We start from the raw sequence: 22781 nt of genomic DNA on the forward strand, positions 1-22781 counted from the left end.
CTGTTTTTTTGTTTTATATTATTATTCTGCACTGGTGCAAGTGGCAATATGTCTAAACAGTCTCAAATATCATGCAGCATGAGTTTACAGAGATGCAGGTCTCTGTCAAACTGTTACGAAGGCAAATGCATGAACCTAGCATTTCATTTTGTGAAAATTAAGAGTAATCTCGGAGTTCCCCTTGGGGCTCAGCAGTAACGAACCTCACTGGTATCCATGAGGATGCGAGTTTGAGCCCTGGCCCTGCTCGGTGAATTAGGGATCTGGCATTGCCATATCCCTACATCACATTGAGCTATGATGTAGGTCAAAGACTCAGCTTGGATCCCGAGTTGCTGTGGCTGTGGTGTAGGCCAGGAGCCACACCTCCAAAAATAAAAAAAAAAGTTATCTCTCAGCATGATTATGTAACATGCAGATACATTTGAGGAAAGGGTTTGTTTTGTTTTTTGTTTTTGTTTGTTTTCTTCTTGCTTTTTTTTTTTCTTCTTAGGGCCACAACCGTGGCATATGGAGGTTCCCAGGCTAGGAATGTAATCAGAGATACAGCTACAGGCCTACCCCACAGCCACAGCAATGCCAGATCCAAGCCACATCTGCGACGTACACCCCAGCTCACAGCAACACCGGGTCCTTAACCCACTGAGCAAAGCCAGGGATCAAACCTGCATCCTCATGGATGCTAATCAGATTCGTTAACTGCTGAGCCATCAAAGGAACTCCTTGAGGAAAGGTTTTAAAAAAACAGTAGTGAACCTAAAACATTGTCCATTTTTCACTGGTTCTCAAGGGTCTATGAAAAAATAATTCTCAGTATCTTAATGATTTGATACTTATATCTTTCATTTTCTTCAGATATGGAAATAAAACTCGGTTATTGAGTTTTGATTGAGTTTAGTACTTAATAAAGAAAGTAAGGTCTCCTGATTAGATGCTTTATATGACAATAAAAATCTCTATAAGCCTGAAATAAATATCAAAATATTTTTGGTTTTGCTTTTCTTCCAAGGGGCTAAAATCCAGCCTTTAAGAATATTGCCTTTTGTGGGGCACGTGGGTTGAGTGTAAAACCTGACGCCAGTGTTTACTTGCAGAAGAAACACTGGCAGGAGATTATAAAGTGATCGGGACTCTTCTCAAAACTCCTGGTAGAGGCTTAGGATGATGCCAGAATGCGCCTCCTGAGAAAAATGACGCCTCTGGTTACTTTATCTGATTTAGAAGCTCTCAGTGACAGCGATGTGTGTTTTTGGTGAATAAAATGGGAAATGAAATATTAATTAGTGCAGTTTGGAAGAAAATCTTTCAAGGTCTATTTCATGGGAGAAAGGAATCCTAAAAGTGGTTGATAATAAAAATGCGTGGAACCCCCTGGGTAAGAAGGTGGTAGTAATACAACCGTCTATTACCCGTGCCCCTGGTCAGTCCCTTGTTTGTGTCAAGTCCTGCGTGCAGAACACCTGCAGGTGCTGGGTGCTGGGTGCTGGGTGCTGGGAGACAGGGTCCTGAGTCACAGGCGTTTGGGGGCGAAGTGCAGAGTGGGGTCTGGACCCAGGTCTTGTGGGCTGCCAAGCCCCAGGGTCTTCTTCCCATGATGCTTTCAGTCTCCAATTCCCCAAGAGTCTATGTCATAAGGCCAGAAGGAGTCCCGGGCTGCATGACTACCAAGCTGCATATTTATGCTTGGCCCAGGGCACCTCCCTGCCCTGTGGGGAAGCGGTGAGGTGGCTGTGGCAGGTGCACAGGCACCCACTGCTCCTCACCAAAGCCTCCTTCCAACCCACGGAGGCAGTTCCGGGTGAGACCATTTACCTCTAGAAAAGCCAGTCCAAGAAATTTAATGGCATTTTGTGTCCTGGATCTTTTAGGGCAAAGAAGGTCCTCCTGGCCCCCCAGGCCCCTCTGGATTACCTGGAATCCCGGTAAGTGGCATTTTTAAAGAACCGTTGTTTCTCTACTACAAAAGAAAAAAGCAAAGAAAACTATATTCCAGCATTATTAAAGCAAAGCATGTTTACCAGGAGAATTTTTGACGCTACAGAAAATTAGAAGAAAAATAACCACTAACCAAAGCCAACCTTAGTTTCATTGTTCCATTATGTATATATTGTTTATTTGTGTAAATAAAACTTGCAGGATTTCTCTTGCAGTACAGCGGGTTAAGGATCCAGCATTATTGTCACTGCGGCAGCTCGGGTCACTACTGTGGCGCAGGTTCAGTCCCTGGCCCGGGAACTTCCACATGCTGTGGGCACAGCCAAAAAAAAAAATTCTTCTCTTTCTATACACACATTCATCAGTCAACACACACACATAATTCATACATAGCTGTGATAATTGTTTGTGATAATATAAGCATTTTCTATTTTCCACACTAGTATTAAATGCTTATAAATTTTATATACACTCTACCCAATAAATGCAGCATACAGCCTGTGAATATTCTTCTGTCGTCTCGTAAATCTTACAACTATTTCAGAAATCTGCTCTAGATTATTTTAAATACATAGCGCTTTTCTTATTTCTGTAGGATGGTTCCCCAAAGGGCCGTCTGCTTGTCAGAGTGCAGTAATATCTAAGGCTCCTGATACATACTGTAAAATTGCTTTCCACAAGTGTTCCGGACTTTTCAGTTAATATAGTTCTCAATAGGATCCAATTCTCCAGTATGCTGGCAGTAAGAATGGCTCAGAGAGGCTGCGTGTGTCCTTGTCATTGAGGCTAAAGCCTGGCGTGGCTTCCAGGCCTGGCATGTGCCTGCTGCTAGGGCCCGTCCTGGCCACAGCACCCCCCCACCCCCGCGCCATGTTGCATTCTTTTGCTCCAGCCATGCTGGCTTTCTTTGGTTTCTAGAACATTCTGCATCTTCTCTCCAGGCCACAGGGCCTTTGCACATGCGTTTCTCTCCACTCTGAATGCCCTCTTGTCACCTCTTTTGCTAGTTAATGCCTTTGACCTTTCTCATCTCACCTCAAGCAAAACACTTCCTAAGTTTTTATCTCCCCCACTCCCACCCCCAAGGCCAAGCTAGGCTGTCTTGCTTTCTTTTTCCTTTCTTCCTAAGTACCTGTCTTAGCTGGTAATCGTGTCTGTATTTGTGTAGTGGTTTATTAGTGACCACCTCCTCCGTTATGCATTGATTTGCTCATTCAGCACTCTAACTAGGCACCTGCTGGTGGCTAGATCTGGGAATATAACAGAAGAGGGCCTTGCCATCATGGGGTTATGTTCTGGGCTGTGGTCTCTGCCAGCGCGGAGCCTGGGGTCTCATGGGCAGCCAGACAGAAAAGGAAGAAACCATTGACGCAGAGCGTGATGTCTAAGGTGATAGATCTGTGGGCACTCAAGCCAGGCCTGGAGGCCTGCCTGGAGGAGGTGATTCTTAAGATGAGTCTTCAAAGTCAAGTTATCCAGGCAGAGGAAGTCGAGAGGGGTCGGAAAGAAGGCATTTCGGGTAGAAGGTGCAACCTGCAGAAAGACACGGGTGTGCGGACTCGCACTGACCATAAGAAATAGGAAAAACTTGAGAGGCTTCTGTGTCTGGTAGGGGCTGGGAGCGGTGCAGCGTCAGCGTTCACTAATATTCGTAGAGCACCAGCATTGACTTCTGTGAATTAAAACAATGTTTCCCATTTATTGAGCCAACTCTGTGCCAAGCATTGCAACAGGCACCCCTTTATATGCCCTACGGCTCCTCTTCCTGCCATGTCAGTGCGAAGATCTCTTTAACTTATTAAAGGGGAAGAAACTGACGCTCGGAGAGTTTAAAAGGCTGGCCCAGCAATGCAGTCAGCAAGGGGGGGCCTTTCTCTGCCGGGAGCCTCGGTTCCTTCTCTGATGATTCAGTAGCCCACGCTCGGTGCTCTTCTTTATTGTCCGAGGTGGCGCTCCTGCTGCCCCCAGGAACCAGGTGTCTGCCCCAGGAGTCCCCAGGGTCTCCTGCCAGCCTCCAGCCTCCACGCCGAGTTGGCCACTCTCCTTATCGGGTCTCTTGACCCTCCTCGCCGCTGCTCTGTGTATGGAGAGAAGCGGTTCCTGGAGGTAAACTTCTAACTGAAAAAAGAACCGACACTGCCTGGCGTCCGCGTCAGCCTAGGGGTTTCTTTAGTGTTATCATGGTTACACGGGGAACAGGATCCATAAAGAGTTCCCGGTGCCCCTGGAGCATTGGCCAGCCTCCCGGATGGTCACCAGCCTTAGATTACTGTCCCCTGTGCTTCCCGCCGGTGCGCAGGCGCGGACGTCAAAGGCGCGGATGAGGGCTACTGCCCAGTTTCAGGAGCACCTGCTGGGCGGCAGGAACAGCTGCACCGCCAGTGCTGTTGATCGATGCCTGGTTTGTTAAGCGTCGCCTGTGGAAGCATTGATTCTGAGCCACCTTGTGACTCTGCCAGGCCGGTGTGTCATCTCTGTTCAGGAGGGGGGCTGCTGAGGAGCTGTGAGTGTCCGGAACGTGGCCCAGATCGTAGGCGTAGTTGGTGCAAGTGGGATTCAGACCTTGTTCCGTGTGACTCAGTTTCCCCACTGCCTGGCTGCCTGTTGCCTTCCTTCCCCCGAGCCCGCCCAGGCGTGGTGGCCCAGGATGGAACCTAGGTCTGTGTGATGTTGTCATCGTTGTCCTGATCTGCAGAGACTCCTGAAGAATGATGATGATCGCTTAGTTAAGCATGAGGCTTATAGTGTCTTATTCATAGCAGGAGATGGGCAGGAGGTGGAGAACGGGGAGGGTCTGGTAGCTTGGTTTCAATGCAAAGAAACATGTAAAGTTCACAGCCTTCCCAGGGAGCCCGGCCTTGGCCCTTGCTGTCATTTACCAAGCCCCTCTTGTGTCCCAGGAGCTAGCCTGTCCCTCAGTAACCCCATTGTCTTCGTCAGAAGCGCCTCCTTATCACCACAGTCAACCCCGGAGGCTCAGAGACGAGCCCCTATTATTCTAAGTTTGACTCCACGAAAAGATCCCGTGGGGGCTTCCGTCAGCCAGTGACAGTAATAGTGATGCTACCGCAGTTTCCTGCTTTCCCCCTGTGTGTCAGGCACTGCGGACCAGAGATCGAAGCCAGAATCGTGGTGCTGGGGAAGAAACTGGGTCACCAAGCCAGTTCTGCCTGCTGAGCATGCACGTGGAGGGCGTCTGTCCTTCCTTCCTGCTTAGCATCTTCGGCCAGATAACCAAGTGGAGTTTCTCTTGCAGGGAGAAGAAGGCAAAGAAGGCAGAGATGGAAAACCAGGAGCCCCCGGAGAGCCGGTGAGGGATGCTCAATCGTCTTTTACCCTCCATTTCTCAGAAGCAGTGACTGTGTGTGTCTGGAGCTGCTCTGACCCGGGCACAGGGAGAGTTATTTTTGGTGCATTGCGTCATTTACGTCTCCTGAGAACCCTGCAACGTCGATGCTGCTGGTCCCATTTGACAGCTGAGGACACCGAGTCTCAGAGAGTGACATCATGGGCTGAAAGTCACCTGTTGGGCTGGTGACAGAATCCAAACCCTAGCCCAGGGCTCCTGTCCCTCTCTGGTTTTTGTTAACTGCCCCTGCAGCCTCCATCCTGTGGATGTGGGAGGGGAACGGGCAGGTCAGCGCTGCTGGAATAGAAATCCGACATCTGAAAAGCCTTGCCCCACCCCGAGCCCCGCAAAAAAAAAAGCCTGAGATTCACCTGCTGGCTCCAGGGTGCCTGAGTTTGCCTTTCTTCCACTTTAGCATCAAGTTGTTTTTTCTTTTTTCTTTTCTTTTCTTTTCTTTTTTTTTTTTTTTTTTGTCTTTTTGCCTTTTCTAGGGCCACTCCCGCAGCATATGGAGGTTCCCAGGCTAGGGGTCAAATTGGAGCTGCAGCTGCCGGCCTCCGCCAGAGCCACAGCAACGTGAGATCCGAGCCTCGTCTGCAACCTACACCACAGCCACAGCAACGCTGGATCCTTAACCCACTGAGCGGGGCTAGGGATCGAACCTGCAACCTCATGGCTTCTAGGCAGATTCGTTAACCACTGTGCCACAACAGGAACTCCTCAAGTTGTTTTTTCTTGATCTTTAATGTCAGCTGCCCGGGCCACCCAGTGAGAGGGACCACGTGCTACTGAGGCGCTGTCCCTATGGCCCTGGTCGCTGTTGGCTGGAGGTGTGCAGGCAGAGGGGCCGCCTCTGTGACCTCAGTGTGGTCCTTCCAGGACCCCAGTCCGTCTTGAGGGTGGATCTGGGCTCCGTGATGATGCTGAAGCTTTATTCCAGCAGCGGTTTTGTCTTCACAAACCCTTTCCACAGCCTCAGCACCGAGCGGACAGAGGAAGGTGGCACCTGGGGCCGAGACCTGGTTCTTCCAACACCCACCAGCAGGAGACAGTTAATGATAGGTGCGGCCAATAGAATGCCCAGCAGACGTGAGGAAGAACGAGGGCATTTTCTAAACAGGACATGAGACATCCCCAACTTACAGCGCACAGAGCTGTGTGTTTAGCCTGCCCTCTTTTGTATGAAAATGGGTCTATGTGCATTTTTCTAGCATTTACATAAAGGAACTCTGGGAGACTCCAGAAACACCAAGAGGAGTAGTCACCAAGCAGGGAGGTAGCTGAGGATGGGTGCTGCTGAGCAGAAGGGACACGGGGATAGGAAGGCAGGTTTATGCCCCACAGTATGATATTCCATGGTTATCTTCTAAAGGTTTGGAGCGTGTGTGTGCAGTGCTTCTTGATAAAGTGAAGTTAAAATATTTTAGGCCAAAATGACAACCACAACCAGAAGCAGCGCTTGCTCCACCCCCACAGGCTTTGCGAGCTGCCGTGGGTCTCTGAGCATCTCCGGGTTTCGGTTTCATGTCAGAGAGAATGAGGATAAAGGTAGTGACTTGCCGGAGTTGCTGCAGAAGCCAGTGAAGTGAGAAAGTGGTTAAACGCACCAGGCTTCTCTAATTGTTCATTCAGTGCGTTACTTTTTCCAACTGCCCTAGTTTAGAAGCTTTAGAACCACTAAGAGGAATTACACGAAAGTCTCCACAGCGAGGTTTGTGTTCCATTTAATTTGCTTGGTCATGACAATTATGACTCAGTCTGCGTCTTACGCAACTCGCCAGAAGCACCTTCTTTATGACTTTGCCCTGCTTGCCAGGTGCTGAAACCAGAACTCTCTGCCGAGAGGACAAGAAAGGGCTTCTAGCAGCGAGCAGAAGAAAAGGCTCATCTAAGCTGTCGAAGGCTGACACCCAGCAGGGCAGCCTGGGGTGGGCAGGTGGCAGTTAGCCAGGCTGAGGCTGTGGGGTGAGGAAAAAGAACAGATAACGCCACCATGCCTGACAGCAGCCGCCTGCACCCCGAGGAGAGGACAGACGGGCACCGAGTGCTTCGTTGCGTTTTCCAGCGGAACCCCCAGAAAAACCCTGTGGGGTGTGCCTCTCATTATTGGCCCAGATGAGGAGACTCAGGCACAGAGAGGTTGAGTAGGCTGGCCAAGGTCACACAGCTGGTCAGTGAAGCATCTGGGACCCACGTCCTGAAGGCTGACCCCGGAGTTCATGCCGCAAGGCAGGCAACCAGCCATCTTGCAGGAAGTGTATCACTCTGAGAGGTGTCGACCTGTGTCACTGACAGTTCAGGGTACAGAGGCCCTAGACCTTCCTTCTGTCTGTTCCCTGAAGGCCTTTTCCAGAGAGGCCTGTGCCAGGCGCTGGGCGGGGCCTGGTCTAAGACCAGGTCTGGGGGGTAAGCAGTGGGGAGCTCATCGCCCGAGGGGGCGGGGCTGGTTCTGCTGGGAAGGGAGGGGCCCCTCGGGCCCCCCAGCGGGCGTTCCTGGGCGCACCGGTCAGTTGGTTCTGGGGTCTCCGGGTGGCCCTCCTGATGTTCATCGCTCCGAGCCGTCTGGGAGGAGGTTGGCCCAGGCAAGGGTGGCATCAGAGACCCTCGAGAGCAGACCTGGAGACCAGGATTTGGAGGCGGGCGCAGGGCTGGGGATGTGCTCCCAGGAGCATGGACGGAGTGAGGAAGTGAAAGAAGGAGGGAAAGAAAACCCACTAACGGGCTAGTGAGTGAGACATTCCCATGGGCAGCTGCGGTCCCCTCCCCCTGGGGACCATCTGAGAACAGGCGAGGGGCACACCTGGCCTCTCTGCCCCAACCCCTGCCAGGGGCCCAGGAGGCTACTTCATCAGCTCCAGCCTTTTTGATGGAGGGTTGGTTGTGGAGGCTGAACTCCCCTGCCCTTGGGCCTTCAACCCCGCAGTCCAGCACCGCAAAGGCCATTCTGTGACAGCCTCTTCTGTCCCAGCAGGGCTGCTTAGCAAAGTGACAGGAGCCCTTCCCATGAGCCAGGGAGGGCAGTTGGGGACCAGCAGCCTTGGCTATGGGCACGGGGGTTACTTCCCACTGTGACTTACTCCTTTAAGTTCCTATATATCAGGGAGTTCCTACTGTGGCGCAGCGGAGACAAATCCAACTAGTATCCATGAGGATGCAGGTTCAGTCCCTGGCCTTGCTCAGTGGGTTAAGGATCCAGCGTTACTGTGAGCTGTGGTGTAGGTCGCACATGCAGCTCAGATCCTGTGTTGCTGTGATGTAGGTCGGCAGCTGCAGCTCTGATTTGACCCCTACCCTGGGAACTTCCATATGCCATGGGTGAAGCCCCCCCCAAAAAAAAACAAAAGCAAAAAAAGTTTCTACACATCAGGGACATGGCTGGACAGACAGACAGTAGATAGACAGGTGAGGAATGCATGGGTAGATAGATACACAGACGGGTGGGTAGATAGGCAGCTTTTAGAGTTGCTTGTTGTATCATTTCTAATAGGGGGCATCTGAGCATCAATTGTAGTGCAGAACAAAGTACAGAGGCTCTGGAGCCACAACGCCTGTCTAGAAGCCCAGCTGTGCGACCTTGAGTAGGTTGACCTCTCTGTGCCTTGGAGTTGGGCCTGGGGGAGCACAAAAGTGCCTCCCTTGTGGGTGCTAGTGAGGACTCATTGACAGGCGCTATTGTGTGAAGTGCCAGGGTAGTGCCTGGCACACGGAACCCTGCTGCAGTGGCTGGTCGTCACCCTTTTCCTGCTGGTAACTTGGGACGTGATGCCTTCTCTTGACTCTGGGGCGGAACCGAGTCAGGCCCGGGAGGACCCATGGCAGGGAGATTGTCCTGCATTTACAGCTGAGAAGCAGATCCAGAGAAGGGAGGTGGCGCCCACCATCACACAGCTAGGCTTACACAGACTGCACACGCTGGCCAGAAGGAAAACCAAACTCGGGTGCCAAAACTTGGGGTCTAATCCTCCTTCTCCCTGTAATTTTTACTCTATGCACGGGAGTTCCCTGGTGGCCTAGCGGTTAAGGACTCAGCATTGTCATAGCTGTGGCTCGGGCTTGATCCCTGGCCCAGGAACGTCCACATGCCACAGGCATGGCCAATAAATAAATAAATACATGTAAATGTTGAGGAAAATCCACAAATGCTCTTCTCCCTCTCTTGTGCCCCTTAATGGACCCCCTTTAACCCTCAAGGTCTCTGTGAAAATGAAGGCGGGGTTGGGGAAGTAGGCACACCCCCCCCAGAGTGAAGGCGGGGCCTCTTGCTGCCCGTCTCCCCATCGGTCACACCCAGCTTTGCACCCCCTTCCCTGCTGGTCCTGACGCTCCCCCACTGCGCACCACTTTAGCAGGACTTCAGCACCCGAGGCTCGCACTGGCTTTTCTTCATGGCTTTGTTTGCTCCAGGGCCACAGGAAGCTGCTGGTGGTGAAGACTGAGTAGCGAGTGTCCCAGGGGCCTCCGTGCAGTTAGGAGGAGGGGGCGGGGGGTGGGGAGTTGCAGGCCCTCCCGGCGGTGGGCGCTGCTGCTGGGTGACAGAGCATCTTAGCGTGTTGCTGGCGTCCCGTCTGGCTCCGCCCTTGGTTGACTCAGGGAAACCATGTGCCCTCTTGGAGCCTCAGTGTCCCCGTTTGTAACAGGCATGTAACGTTCGGCTGCCTTGAGGTGGTTTTGTGAGTAGGTATAAAGCTGTTTCTAACTGGGGCTTCCACGGAATTTCTCAACCAGACCAGAGCACTTCCGAGAATAAAAAGAGGCACGGTGAGTGTTTCAGAGGCGAAACCTGTGCACCCAGCACCTTCCCAGGAAAACCAGGAGCGAGATAGGCTGTGCTACTCCGAGCTGATTTATATGGACGATAATGGACCACAGAGCCGGGGGCGGAGCGGGGGGCAGAGGGCAGAGACCTGCCCCTGGAAATGTGGCGCCGTGAAGCCCGGGCGGCCACGGAGAGTTCGATCCTTAAGATGTTGTCCTCAAACGCTTCTCTTCTTCTTTCCTCTCAGGGCAAAACAGGAGAGCCGGGTCTGCCAGGACCGGAGGGCGCCCAAGGTCCCCCAGTAAGTGCTGAGTGTGGTGTGTGTGGGTGTGTTGTCCACGGTGGAATAAAACCATCAGCCACTTGGCTGTGACGCAGTGGGTAGGGTCTCTGAGCCTGCTCGGCTGTAGCTTCCAGAAATCCCTGTCTGCCAAGACCTTGGTACTTCCAGGCAGTAAATGCAGGTCTTTCACGTGCCATTGCTATAAAATTTATTTGCAAAATTGCAACCATTCTTACCATGTTGCTGTTCTAAGTTTTCTTGGTTCTTATCCTATTTGGTATCCTCGTAATGGGCTTTCCCTGGATGAGAGGACCCCTAAAAGTGAGTCGATTTGAATTTTGAACCCTTTCCACAGCCGAAGGGTTTTTTCCCCAATTAATGATAATAATTCATCCTCATGGAATAACAATAACAAATGATGGTAATAAAACGGAAAATAGTAAGAAAAGTAATGTCATAGAGAAGAAAATAGAGTTGCTTATCATCTGCAACACACAAGTGAAGCTCTTGTTAACGTGCTGGTATTCTTTCCGTCTTTTTTTCTGTGTGTGACACATCCAGCATTTATATGCCTAAATCTCTATCTAGCTGTTCAACTATTCATCACGCATATAAACATATACAGACACCTTTTCTATAAAGATGAACTCTGTATTTTGGGGTTGGTGGGGGTGTTTTACTAAGTGCTTTACTCAATATTTTCAAAATCACTTACACAATTCCTTAAATTTTCTTTTAGAAAAAATATGATTTTTAATGAAAATCTTAAAATCCAGTTATCTAGCAAGAAGTAGGCGTTCAAAATGCTAGTTCTATTTCCTTAATGTGTTTTCCTGTTAAAAAAAAAAAAATCAGTAACTCACCTGGCTGGTGTTAATAAGGGGAGATAAAACAGTCACAGAAAACCTGTCCTTTTTCCTAAACCTCTTTGCCTTTCACCTGATTTTACCAGGAGAAGAGGCCTAAGAATGCGACGCTATCACCTCTCACGGGGGGATTAAGACACAGAATTAGTGTTTTGTTTTCAGAAAGGTTGTTTCTGTTTGTGGGAAGGAGAGGTTGTTGCGTTTTGTTTTGTTTGAGCCGAGGGGCTCCGTTTGCTGGGAACTGTGTTGGGGCGACACCCATCTCTCAGCTGAGAGTTGTAAGGAGTCCTGCTTCAGTGCAGGGGCAGGGGGTACAGACCCAGGCAGGTGAACAAAGACCCCCCTCTGGCTGGCATGGTGTGAGTTGGAGCCCTGTGGGCTCTGAGATAGGCAGCCCTGGGTTCAGCTTTCACTTTGTCTTTACTGACTTTATGACCTTGGTCAGGGGACCTTTCTGAACCTCTGTTTCTTCGTCTTTGAAATGGGTATCAGAATGGCTCCCACTTCTCTAGGGTGCCGTGAATACAATACTAAAGGAGCAGATAAAACATGCAAACCCCCCGCCAAGCATCCGGGACATTGTGTCGGCTCCTCAGTTGATGCTTTTGTCCCTGATTATATGGGAGGAGGGCAACCAGGGTCCCTGCCCCCGAGCTGGCTGCAATCGGGATTCTAGTGTCTCTGAGGACGATGCTGGGACCCAGGCGGAACCTGTCCCTCTCCGGGGAAAGGGAAAGGGAGCTGGCCTGTTTTGAACAGCGGAGCGCACTCTCTTTCTCCATCCTTACGGCAACTCTGCAAATGTAGGTTCTGTCTTCATTTTACAGATGTGGAAACTGAGCCCCAGTGAAGTAAAGCCCTTTAAGACCCAGAGCTAGAAAGAGGGCGCTGTGGCTCAGTTCCAGCTGATCCCACAGTCAGTCCTGCTCCTACAGACCTAATAGCCTGAAAAGCCCCTTTCCTTAGATTAACCCTGCAAAGCTCTGCCCGGGGGGCGTGTTATTATCCTCGTTTCAGGGATGGTGATATTAGGAGGTTACGGGGGTTGAATGTGGAGTCAAAGCTGATGGGCTTCTGCTTCCTCCTCCTCCCCCAACCCTCCCGGAGTCTGAGACCCGCCTTTGTGCCCGACCACCCTGCTGCCGCCCACTCTTACCCCCCCAGTCGGTGGGGGGGGGGGGCAGGCAGGACAGAGAGCACATTGCCAGGGCTGTGGTCATTCTAGGACGCGCCTCTCCTCCTGTGGCCAGCTTTAGGGCTGTCCTGTCCCCAGGAGGGGCCTTACTTGCTTTTCGAAACTGGGAGATGCAACCAGGAAACGCGGTCTGAGAAGGGCCTGGGGGAGTCAGCTGGGAGGCACGTGGCCTTGGTCCCTGAAGGTCCTAACAGGCCACAAACCGCCGGCTCCTAGAGTTGAGCGTGACGGGGGCGAGGGTGTGCCTGCGTCCGGGACGGCTCGGCAGGTGGGATCTTCCTCTTCCTCCATCCTTGCCCTCCCCCTCCCCATTCCTTCCTTACACTGAGACCTTCAGAGCCTCCCTCCTAAGACCACTCCTTCTTACCCCCAGACCGGTGGGAGGGGGGGGCAGGATGGACTCCTGCCTCATGCTTCCCCTACTGAGTCTCTCCGAGACAGATCGGCCTGAGCCTCAAGTTTCTTATTTATAAAATGGGGACAACAAACCCCATCTTACAGGCTTTCACTGCGTTGCCGCGAGAGCACGTGTGATGGCTGCGGCCCAGTACCCAGTGGGGGCACTGCAGATGGGACACTCCTGTCTTGGTCCGGCTCCATCTGTGCCCCTCCCGCTTCATTCCTGCCTTTACATCAAATGAGGGGCCAGCGCGGGACCTCACTCAGGTCACCTCGCTGCGCTGAGCGGGTCGCGGTTTCCTGCGCTGTGCAGCCCTGTCTGGGGGAGGGTGTTGACAAGTGAAGTTACCTTCAAGGCCCTGTCCCAGGCGCTCCCCAGATCTTCTGACCTTGACCTCTGTGCACAGGCAGCAGCCCCCTTTCAAGGGCATGGCTCTGGACCAGCCTCTGGCTGGGGATTCAGCCTCACAGGACCTTCAGAGCAGTGCCTTGCAGTGATGCTGTAAGATGCTGCACAGGGACAGAGGTGCCAGGAGGACATCAGACAGTGGCAGTGGGAGACGTGCTGTGTTGGGGTGGGAGGCTGGCAGAGAGGAAGGCCTGTAACCAGCACGGTTGACTCCATGGGCCAGTGGCCCGCCAGCAGGAGGGAACAGCATGCAGACGCGTGCAGCCTGTTACGGGGACCTCTGATGGGGCCGACTGTGCAGCCTGAAGAGGACACACAACCAGGGTGTGGTCGCACGGTGGAGGGAGGGAGGAGGAGCCTCTCAGGTGCAGGGTCAGCAGCCAGTGAAGGCTCTGGGTCTCCGAGCATGGAGAGCAGTGAGGGATGGGGGAGCTTTGGAGCAGTACAGGCCTGCCCGGATCCAAATCCGATTCCCCTCCAGCTGTGGCACCTGGGGCAGGGAGCCTGGCTCTCTGAGCCTCAGCTCCCTCTCCGTGCAGTGGGTTATCACACAGTCAGGATGGCCTGGCTGATAACAGAGGAGCGTGTCAGCTCTGCTAACGCTTCCTCCTCGCTCAGAGGGCTTGGCGCTCTGTGGCTGGGCTGCATGCAGGTGGAGCACTTCCAGGCCGCTGGGCTTCGCCGGGTGGCCCAGCCCCGTAGCCAAGCATGGGGTCCCAGGCTGGCTCTGCTCATGGGTGCTGATGGGGAGCAGCCCCGGGTGCAGGAACGAGAAAGGCACCGAGGCCCTCACTCGGGCTGAAGGCAGCGTCGTCTCAAAGGGAACCACCTGCCCCAGGATCCAGGTGGCGGGGGTGGGGGGTTTGTCTAAGCCACGTGGGGTGAGATGAGAAAGATGAAGCCGAGGGGGGTCAGAGACGTGGGGGAGATGCCCCACCCTCTGGGGCATTTCTGGGACAGGCCCCCGCAGCCCTGCCCCCGCTGCAGAGTGCCCGGGAGAAAGGGCCTGGTCACCCAGCCGGTCATCAGGGACCTGGCCTGGGCCTGGCGCAGAGCAGAACCCAGCGCACCACAGTCACCAAGGAGGAGTCGGGAGGACAGAGCGATGGGCGGGCTTCTGCTGGACCGTGTCCCGGGTCCTTGTCCGTCTGCTCTTGGGTGGGATGACGTTATTCTCTTTCTTCTAGGGCTTCAAGGGACACACCGGCGACTCTGGCCCCCCTGGCCCCCGGGTAAGTGGACGTCTCGCCATCAGGTCATCCTGGTGCCCCTGAGCTGACACTTCTAGACAGAGGGCTCCTGGGCCTTGCAGATGGGGACAGTGCCGTGTCCCCTGAGAGGACAGGGCCCTGCGTATGGGGGCATGCCATGTCACCTGAGAGAGGACAGTGGCAGTATTGGAAGAATCATCCCTTCTCATCCACGGTTTCTAGATGTTTCTCTGGGGGCCAGACACCGATGTGTCACCAGCTGACCAAGTCAGCCTGGAGTCAGCTGTGGTCACTGCCACGTTGTCACGGGCCCTGAGCAGCGAGCGCTGTTGTTAGGCCCCTCGTCACAGAGGAGGGGACCGAGGCCTGGAGACAGCGGTTTTCCCGAGGGCCCAGAGCTGGTGTGCGGAAAGCACCGGCTCATCCCAGATGGAAGATTCTGGGTCCTGTCCTAGCCTTCTCCTTCTTCCATCTCCCCCGAGTGCCCCAAACAGAGAGAACCTCAGGGGTCCATCAGTCAGCCCCTGCCATGCTCTGTGCAACGAGGAGAAAGCTGAGGTGCCGAGACGGTGCAGGGGGTTGGCAGGTGGGGAGACAGAGGTGTCCAGGTGGTCGGGCTGATCCCCCAGCTGGTGTCTCCCTGCAGCTCTGGGAGGCAGAGCGGGCCGGGCACTCGCAGCTGGCCTGGGGACACTGCAGGCCCCGCTGGGGGCCAGGACGCAGGGGGGTGCTTTCGGGCAGGTGGTCCTCCTGGACTCCCCCCACTGGATGCTCTGGGATTGCTGTGGCAGAGACAGCTGGCCTTCTGCATCTCTCTCCCTGACAGCAGCTCTTTCCGTCTCTGCTTCCTCTTCTAGGGAGAGCCTGGTGCCATGGGGCCCCCTGGCCGGGAAGGGTCCCCAGGAAAAGACGTGAGTGTGGGGGACCCGGGGGGCCTGGGTGGGGCTGTGGGAGGAGGGGGTATAGAGAAAGCGCCTCCCCGAAGAACCGAGAGATGGGCAGAACCTGGATGAGGGGATGGTGCCACAGTGGAGGGACTCCCAGGGGAAATCTAGGCCTCTGTTGATGACACCTCGCCTGCTGGCACCACAGGCCCCATGAGTCTTCCTACCCCTGGGCTTCCAGCCTGAGAGTTGGTGCCTGTGCTGTACAAAGGAGGCTTTGCAGACTCGGTCGTGATTTGTCTGTTGGCATCGATGATGCGCGTGTTGGATCTGGCCTCGGATGGCCTTGGATGGACATTTCAGAGTCTCTCCTGGATTATTTCTCCGTCTCCAACCCATCTGGGCATCACTGCCACGTGCTGGGGTACATGTGAACTGACTCTTGTTCTTAAGATCAGGATGGGGCATGTCACCTTTTCCCCTGGTCGTATGATAGAAAAACAGGACCAGAGAGGCCAAGAGACTTACTCATGGCTGCACAGAGTCGGAGGCAGGAGGAAGCAGCATGGAGCCCAGATCTGCCGGGATCACATCCCGACAGGGCACTGGCCTGGGGACGTGACATCCTGCAGGGCAGTGCGAGGTGTGGACACAGCTCGGTCTCCTGCGGGTGCGTGGTCAGGAGCATGCGCACGCGGTCCTGAAGTCAAGGCGGCCCCTGCTCGCCCCTTCGCATCCCAAGCACTGGCCTTTAACCCCTGGTGACGTGTACCCCGCCCCCTGCTCTCGCATTTCGTCGTCTTGGTTGATCTGTGGTCTCGAGATGATGGAGCTGGAAACGATCCTGGAAGAAATTCAGTCTCATTCCTGCACTTGTCCGTAGCAATGGGATCTATTTTCCAAAACCAGTCTTGTGTGTGGAGGCCCAGCACACAGGCCAAAGCAGAGAAGCTGCACCGCTGAGCGAGGCCTCTCCCCAGCCCTGTCCCCAAAGCTGCCTCCCAGGCGCTGAAACGCAGTTTGAAAATCTCGTCTAGCCAACCCCTGTCACTGCAATTCCCACTGCAGGGTCTGGGAGGGGCTCCCTAGGCAGCGGTGGGTGGGCTCGGCAGGTCAGGGTGCAGGGGCGCAGGAGCCCAGGAGGCCAGATCGCAGGGCACATGCTCTTGTCTCTCCTCAGCTCTCTGACTCTTTTCATTTTAAAGCTCCATTTTCTATGAGCTCCAGTTGTGGCTTCACAGGTTAAGGATCCAGTGTTGTCCTCCTGAGGATTCAGGTTCAATCCCTGGCCTCGCTCAGTGGGTTAAGGATCCGGGGTTGCCATGAGCTGTAGTGTAGGTTGCAGATGTGGCTTGGATCTGGTGTGGCTGTGGCTGTGGCTGTGGTGTAGGCCAGTGGCTGCAGCTCTGAGTCAATCCCTAGCCTGGGTGCCTCCATGTGCCGCAGGTGCAGCCCTAAAAACAAAAATAAAATAAAAGCTCCATCTTCCAGGGTGTTCTACAGTCTAATTTGTGTTGGAGCATGGCCATGCTTCTGTATTTTTCCTTCCTGACTCGGAGAGATTATGCCTTGTTGGGGGCCTGCCTGGAAGGCCCTGGAGGTGGCGGCAGTACCTCCCCACTGCCTGGCACCCGGAAGGTGGAGTTTCTCTCACTGCGGGGACCGAGGCAGGAACGGCCCCAGGGGACAGTCCAGTGACCCCAGAAGCTCTCTTCTCCGTTACTCCCGTTAGCACCAGATGGGGCCCTGAAATCCCCACAGGGCCAGTTGGGGGCGCCTAAGCAAGTGGATAAATCAGTGACTGTACAGATGAGGTTGTCTGTGCATTTACTCCTGTACGTGGAGTGAGTTTGTCCATATCTGGAATAACTGGCGATGGATATGACGAAACAGTTTGGATGCCATTTGTTGGTGTTCTTGGGTAACAGGTGAAATTTGGTCCCCATTTGAAACTGTGCCTCCATCGTCTTCATGCGATGGCTCTGTGATAACGTGACCTCTCTCTGTTCCAGGGAGACACAGGAGCCACAGGGCCGCAGGGCCCCCAGGGACCCAGGGGCCTACCGGTGAGTTTCGCTTTGAGTCCAACCTGCTCTGTGTTTCAACAGAGCCTGTGACCGTAGTCCTCCTGCTGCAGCGCTGTGGGTTGGACTTTTTTGGGGGGTTTGGGGGGGTTGTTTTTTGGGGTTTTTTCTTTTTTCATTTTTTACAGTTTTATTGAAGTCGAGGCGATTTACGCGGCTGTGGTCATTTCTGCTGTGTGACGCAGTGATTCAGTCAGTTATTCTCCTTCAGGTTCTTTTCCCACGTGAATGATCACGGAATGTTGGGGCGAGTTCCCTGGGCTCCACAGCAGGGCCCGGTTAGCCAGTCATTCCACAGACCTCAGTGTGCAAATGCCAATCCCAACCCCCAGGCCATCCCTCCCACCCCCACCTGTCCCCTTTGGTCACCGTAAGTCCTATGTGTTGTTAGAAAAACGAAAGGTCTTAGCAGTTGTTGTATAGCCACAGCCCGAAGCCCCCCTAGTGGCCCAGCACATACGCCCCAGACTCCTTTTTGGGAACACAACCCACAATTGGGAAATTTAAAAGGTGCCACTTGGCACAGCAGGCAGCCTGTAGGACCTTCATGCTCCGGCTTTGGGACATTCTGACGTTTGGGACATCCTCTGAGTAGCTCACCAGAGCTGTCGGAGCAAAGACCCGCAAACTGAGCGGCTTAAACAGCAATGTATTCTCTCTCCGCTATGGAGGCTACAAGTCCAGGACGCATGGCCTCACTGTTCTGTAAGCTGGAGGTCCAAGATCTGTTTGCCAGCAGAAGGAGGATTTTGTTCCAGAGCCTCTCGGCTTCTGGCGGTTTGCAGGCGATTCCTGGCCTTGCTTGGTTTGTGGGAGCATCCCCCCAGTCTCGGCCCTCACCTTCACACGGCATTCTCCTGTGGACGTGTCTCTGGTCCTAGTGTCCCCTTCTCATAACGTCATGTTGGAGGCCCACCTCCTCCAGGATGACCTCGTCTTAATGTATAGACACCGACCCTGCTTCCAAACAAGGTCAAGTTCTGACATCCTGGGGAATCGGACTTCAACAGATGGATTGGGAAGCGGGGCACAGTTCAACTCGTAACATGCCATGGGGCTGATCAAGCTTTTGAATAGTATCCCTGCCCATTCAGGCACATAGGCACATCATTCTCTTATCCAAGAGCAGCTCGAATGAATATGGGAGAGGAGGGTAGGAAGGAAATATATTCCTCGTTCTGTGCAAAGAGAAGCACATGTGCCTTTTCCCATTTAGCCCGGGGCCCATCTCAGAGGCGCTGCTCTAACACACACTCACATAGGTGAATATCGGATGTGATCTGTGGTGATGGTACCGGGCTCGTGTAGAAAGGAAAGCTACAGAGTAAAGAGAAAATTCCCAACTTGAAACTATTTTCAGTACATCTACTGGCATATACACAGAATGCATGTTTGCTTCACACTTCGTCTTGGCAACTTGCTTATTTTGCAGAGGTCATGTGCATGTATGTATTTTTGAATGAGTAATGGCATAAACGCATGAGTAAATAAACTTACAAGGCAGGTGTATGGGCTTCCCGGGTTACCCTATCTGGTAGTTAGGTTACGCAGCTGGCAAGAGCTTCCGGTAGGATTTAAACCCAGGACTTCCTGACATCAGATCCCGTGTTCTCCAACTCTCGTGGCCATGACCGTGGCTATGTGCTTTGTCTTCAGGCTTGTGCAGAAGGACTGTGGGCACTGGTCAGATGTGTTTGAACACACATCCTTCCAGAACTCACTGGGTAGAGCCCCATTCTTCCTTGGTGGGACCATAAGGATGCAAATCCAGCCTCCATCCTCAATGGGCAGCCCATGGGGATTCAGTGTCCAGATGCCCTCCATGCCCACAGTCTGTGACCCCAGGTGGCCAGAGGAAGGGCGTGGATAGCCTTCAGATCAGGGTGCGAGGCCACAGGGTAGCATCTCGTAAGTCCTCGGTGAGCGCAGGCACTTTCGAGGGCACAGAAGAAGGAAAGGGGAGTGGCTCCGTGCTGGAAACAGTGAGCACAGGAACAGGTGTGAGGTGGGTGGAGCTGGCAGCAGGCCCAGGTGAGGCTTCGAAGAGCGTGGGCAGCACCTGTCGGGGCGGGCCTGGCCCTGCAGGCCTGAGGTCCCCCAAGCGGGTTCGTGGTTTTCCAATTTGCTTCTCAATCCTGAGGGACATCACAAGGAATCCGTAACCAGCGGGAAGCCGCCCAAGTTTCCCAAATCCGTGTTCTCGGCCCCATCAGAGCAGGTCCCAGGTTATTTTCCTGACGACCTCACTCTCCCTCCTCGGGAATGATATGCTTTCCGGGGTCACACAGCCTTGAACCAGATGCTGTGTGTTCGCAGAGGGCTGCCAGGAAGTGTCAGCAGAGGCCGGTACCAGGGGCCACAGAGCAGGGACAGCATACCCTCACCCAGTTCTCCCCGAACCCCGGGAGGCAGGTGCTCTGGCTGTCCTCGCCCCCAGCTGAGAAAAGGAGGCACGAGGATGTTGAGTCCCTTCCGGAGACCATGCAGCAGGTGGCAGAGCCGGCCTCTGCACTCAGGCACTCTGGTCCAGGAGTCTGCAGCTGGAGCTGTGGGCGCTGCTTCGCCTTCTCTGAAAGGTCACCCTGGTGGGAGGGCCCGGGGCAAGCTCAGAGCCCTTGGGGTGGTGTGAACACCAAAGGGGTTTGGAGAACACAGGTGGGACATGAGGGGTGGTCTCTAGCCCAGGAGGGAGCCAGGTCTCAGCCCCACTCGGCCCCTAGGGTCCTGACTGGTGGCAGGTGGCCGCCCAGAGCCGCCCCTCCCTCTGTGCACGCCCGCCTGTGCTGGTGCCGTGTGGTAATGTGTCCCGGGCCTCATTCTCTAGGCAAACAGGACCAAAGGGAGAAGGAGGAGAGAGAAGCTCACCAGGGGGATGTGTCAAAGCCTGTATTTTCAGAAGCGCACAGACCCAGGGGCGGGGGCGGGGGGGGGGGAGGCGCGGGGCGGGGCCGTGGCGTGCCACGCCCACAAGTGTGGAGTGGGGCCGCAGCAGGTGCGCAGCCCGGCCCTTCCTAGCTCTGCGACCCCAGGCAGGTCCTGGGCTTTCTCACGCCTCCCTTTCCTCATCCTGGCTATGAAGGGGTCCACCCTAGCCGATTCCTGGCGGGACCTTGTGAGACGAGGCGCATGACTCCCTGGCCATCACAGTGCTTTTTCCAGCAGGAGGAGAAAGCCCTATTTATGCTCGCTGGTTTGGGTCACCCGCAAGCCTTACCTTTAGTAAGGGGCGGGGTCGCGTGGGCCAGAGTCAGTGACGCCTGGGTTCCAACCTCAGTCCCCTCACTTTGGTCTCAGGTCTCAGGCAGGTTGTTTAGCATTTCTGCACCTCAGTCAGCGGCAGCTTTGTATCTGTGAGCGCTGAGTTCACACTTGTGAAGCCTGGCACTTAGCAAGTGCCACGGAGGTTTAGCTTTTTACTGCCCTGTGTTGCCACGAAGCCGGCTCATCTGGAACACGTGCTTCACAGGTCATAAGACTTGGCACCTGTGGTTAAGGGATCCATGCAGCGTGTTTCCCTATGATGGTGTTGGTTCATTCAGCTAGCAGAGTGCCTGCCTCCCATGCGTGTGGATGCTGAGCAGGGGAGAGAGCCAGGTAAAGACACACCGTCCGGCAGGGAGGGTCCTGAGCCAGAGGAGAGCAGCGGGCCGGGGCAGTGCCCATCTCAGCCTGCCGAAGCTGACCTGCGGGCCTGGGGCTTAATGGGAGTTTGTCTGTGGCTTGGGAGCAGTCTTGAACTTTCTGATTTTTATCCGACCAAGGGTCTTACTGGTTAAATGTATTTATGCGCGTTACAAGTAGGCACAAAATACCCATCCCAGTCGAGACTGTTAGAGCTGTGAGTCCGTCCGGGAACCTGGAGTGAATGGACCTCCCATCCAGTAGCTCCGTGGTTCCGAACCAGCCACTTTTCAGTGTCTCGGTATTTTTCTCCATTGCATGCAAGGGTGAGATCCGGCGGGGGGGACATGCCTCCCAGGTGGGAACAGCGCTGTGGCCGTGGGGCGAGCGCTTTCTTTGTTCCCCGAGACGTCATCTGCGTCAGAGGATGAACGGATGAGGGCTCGACGTGGTCGTGATGATTTGCTCTGCCTGTGCTGTGGGCAGCAGTCGCCGGCCCTGGATTGTCAGGCCCATGAGCTCACTTAACTGTTATGAGTTAAACATCACATGCTCCTTTTTACAAGCTGAGAAGCACCCCCTAGTTAACGACGGGAAGCCGCGCTGGTCCAAGTGTCGGCTCTGGGTGTGAAGTCAGGCCCTCCGCTGCAGAGAGCGCTGTTCCACCTTCCTGCTCTGGGATGTCCTGGCGGAGCATCCTGGCAGAATCCTCCCTTGTGTCTCTTCCTCCAGGGCAAGAACGGATCGCCTGGATCTCCGGGAGACCCCGGCCCTCCAGGAAGCCCCGTGAGTACTGCCCCAGGGCCGTGACGGAACGAGGGCGAGCCTTGAAAGGGCGTGTAGTTTTCATCACAGACTGCCTGTCTCTATCTGTAGATGCATCAGTGGGGGTATCTGATGCGTTTCAGGGGTCCTAAGTACATTTGCGGAGTCGTGCAACTGTTCCCACAAACCCGTTGTGGTTTCTGTTTTGACAGCAGCTTTATTGAGATATAAGTCACGTTCCCCACAATTCACCCGTGTAAAGAGTGCAGTTCGGTGGTTGTTGGTGTAGTTTTTGGACAGCAGGACCAGGCTAGAGGCAAGAGGATCTGGGAAGGACCTCTTCCTTTTCTATTTTACTTAATTTTTAATTTTTTTTTCTTGTTGTGCTGCCCCTGTGCATATGAAAGTTCCCAGGCTAGAGGTCAGATCCGAGCTGTAGCTGAGGCCTACACCACAGCCACAGCAACACTGGATCCGAGCCACGTCTGTGATCTACGCCACAGCCCATGGTAACACCGGATCCTTAACCCACTGAGCCAGGCCAGGGGTCAAAGCCACATCCTCACAGAGACTATGTCAGGTCCTTAACCTACTGCGCCACAATGGGAACTCCCAGAAGGACCTCTTTCAACGTTTAAAATACATGCAGTTATGCACTTGGCTTCCTTTTGTCGACAACCATTGGCATCCAGCAGGACAAAACTATGAGAGACTAAAAGCATGTGTAATAAGGTTGCCTCGTAGTCATTTGATGTTTTTTGAGGCTAGAAGGACAGGGTGAGGCCAGCCGACCCCTTACCATCTCAGACGGGGTGAGCAGGCGTCGTGGGCATGGCCATAGCACAGATATGGCCCAAGGGGGTCCTCCGCCAGCTAGGAGGTGGGGGATGGGGAGAGCCTCGTTCCTGTCTTCTGCCTTCTTGCTGTGGGCAGGTTAGTAGACAGAGGGTGGCACGAGTAAGCAGCAGAGTCCTGGTCCCTGAGCAGAGGATTGGGGGTTTGGGGTTCAGGTCTGGAGGATGGG

General features: G+C 54.2%; 1 protein-coding gene across 1 annotated transcript in view; it reads left to right on the top strand.

Moving 5' to 3' along the window:
• The window catches only part of COL22A1 (collagen type XXII alpha 1 chain), a 244538-nt gene that overhangs the window by 204588 nt on the left and 17169 nt on the right, over positions 1-22781 (top strand). The window contains exons 50-56 of the mRNA XM_021088863.2: positions 1869-1922; positions 5192-5245; positions 10288-10341; positions 14380-14424; positions 15261-15314; positions 17300-17353; positions 21725-21778. Coding sequence (XP_020944522.1) covers positions 1869-1922; positions 5192-5245; positions 10288-10341; positions 14380-14424; positions 15261-15314; positions 17300-17353; positions 21725-21778 — 369 coding nt within the window. The remainder of the gene's footprint in view (positions 1-1868; positions 1923-5191; positions 5246-10287; positions 10342-14379; positions 14425-15260; positions 15315-17299; positions 17354-21724; positions 21779-22781) is intronic.

Source organism: Sus scrofa, chromosome 4, assembly GCF_054392235.1.
Source record: "Sus scrofa isolate SSC_HxYL_T2T_F1_AM1 chromosome 4, Sscrofa_HxYL_maternal_Yorkshire_Landrace_v2.0, whole genome shotgun sequence".
Taxonomy (NCBI): domain Eukaryota; kingdom Metazoa; phylum Chordata; class Mammalia; order Artiodactyla; family Suidae; genus Sus; species Sus scrofa.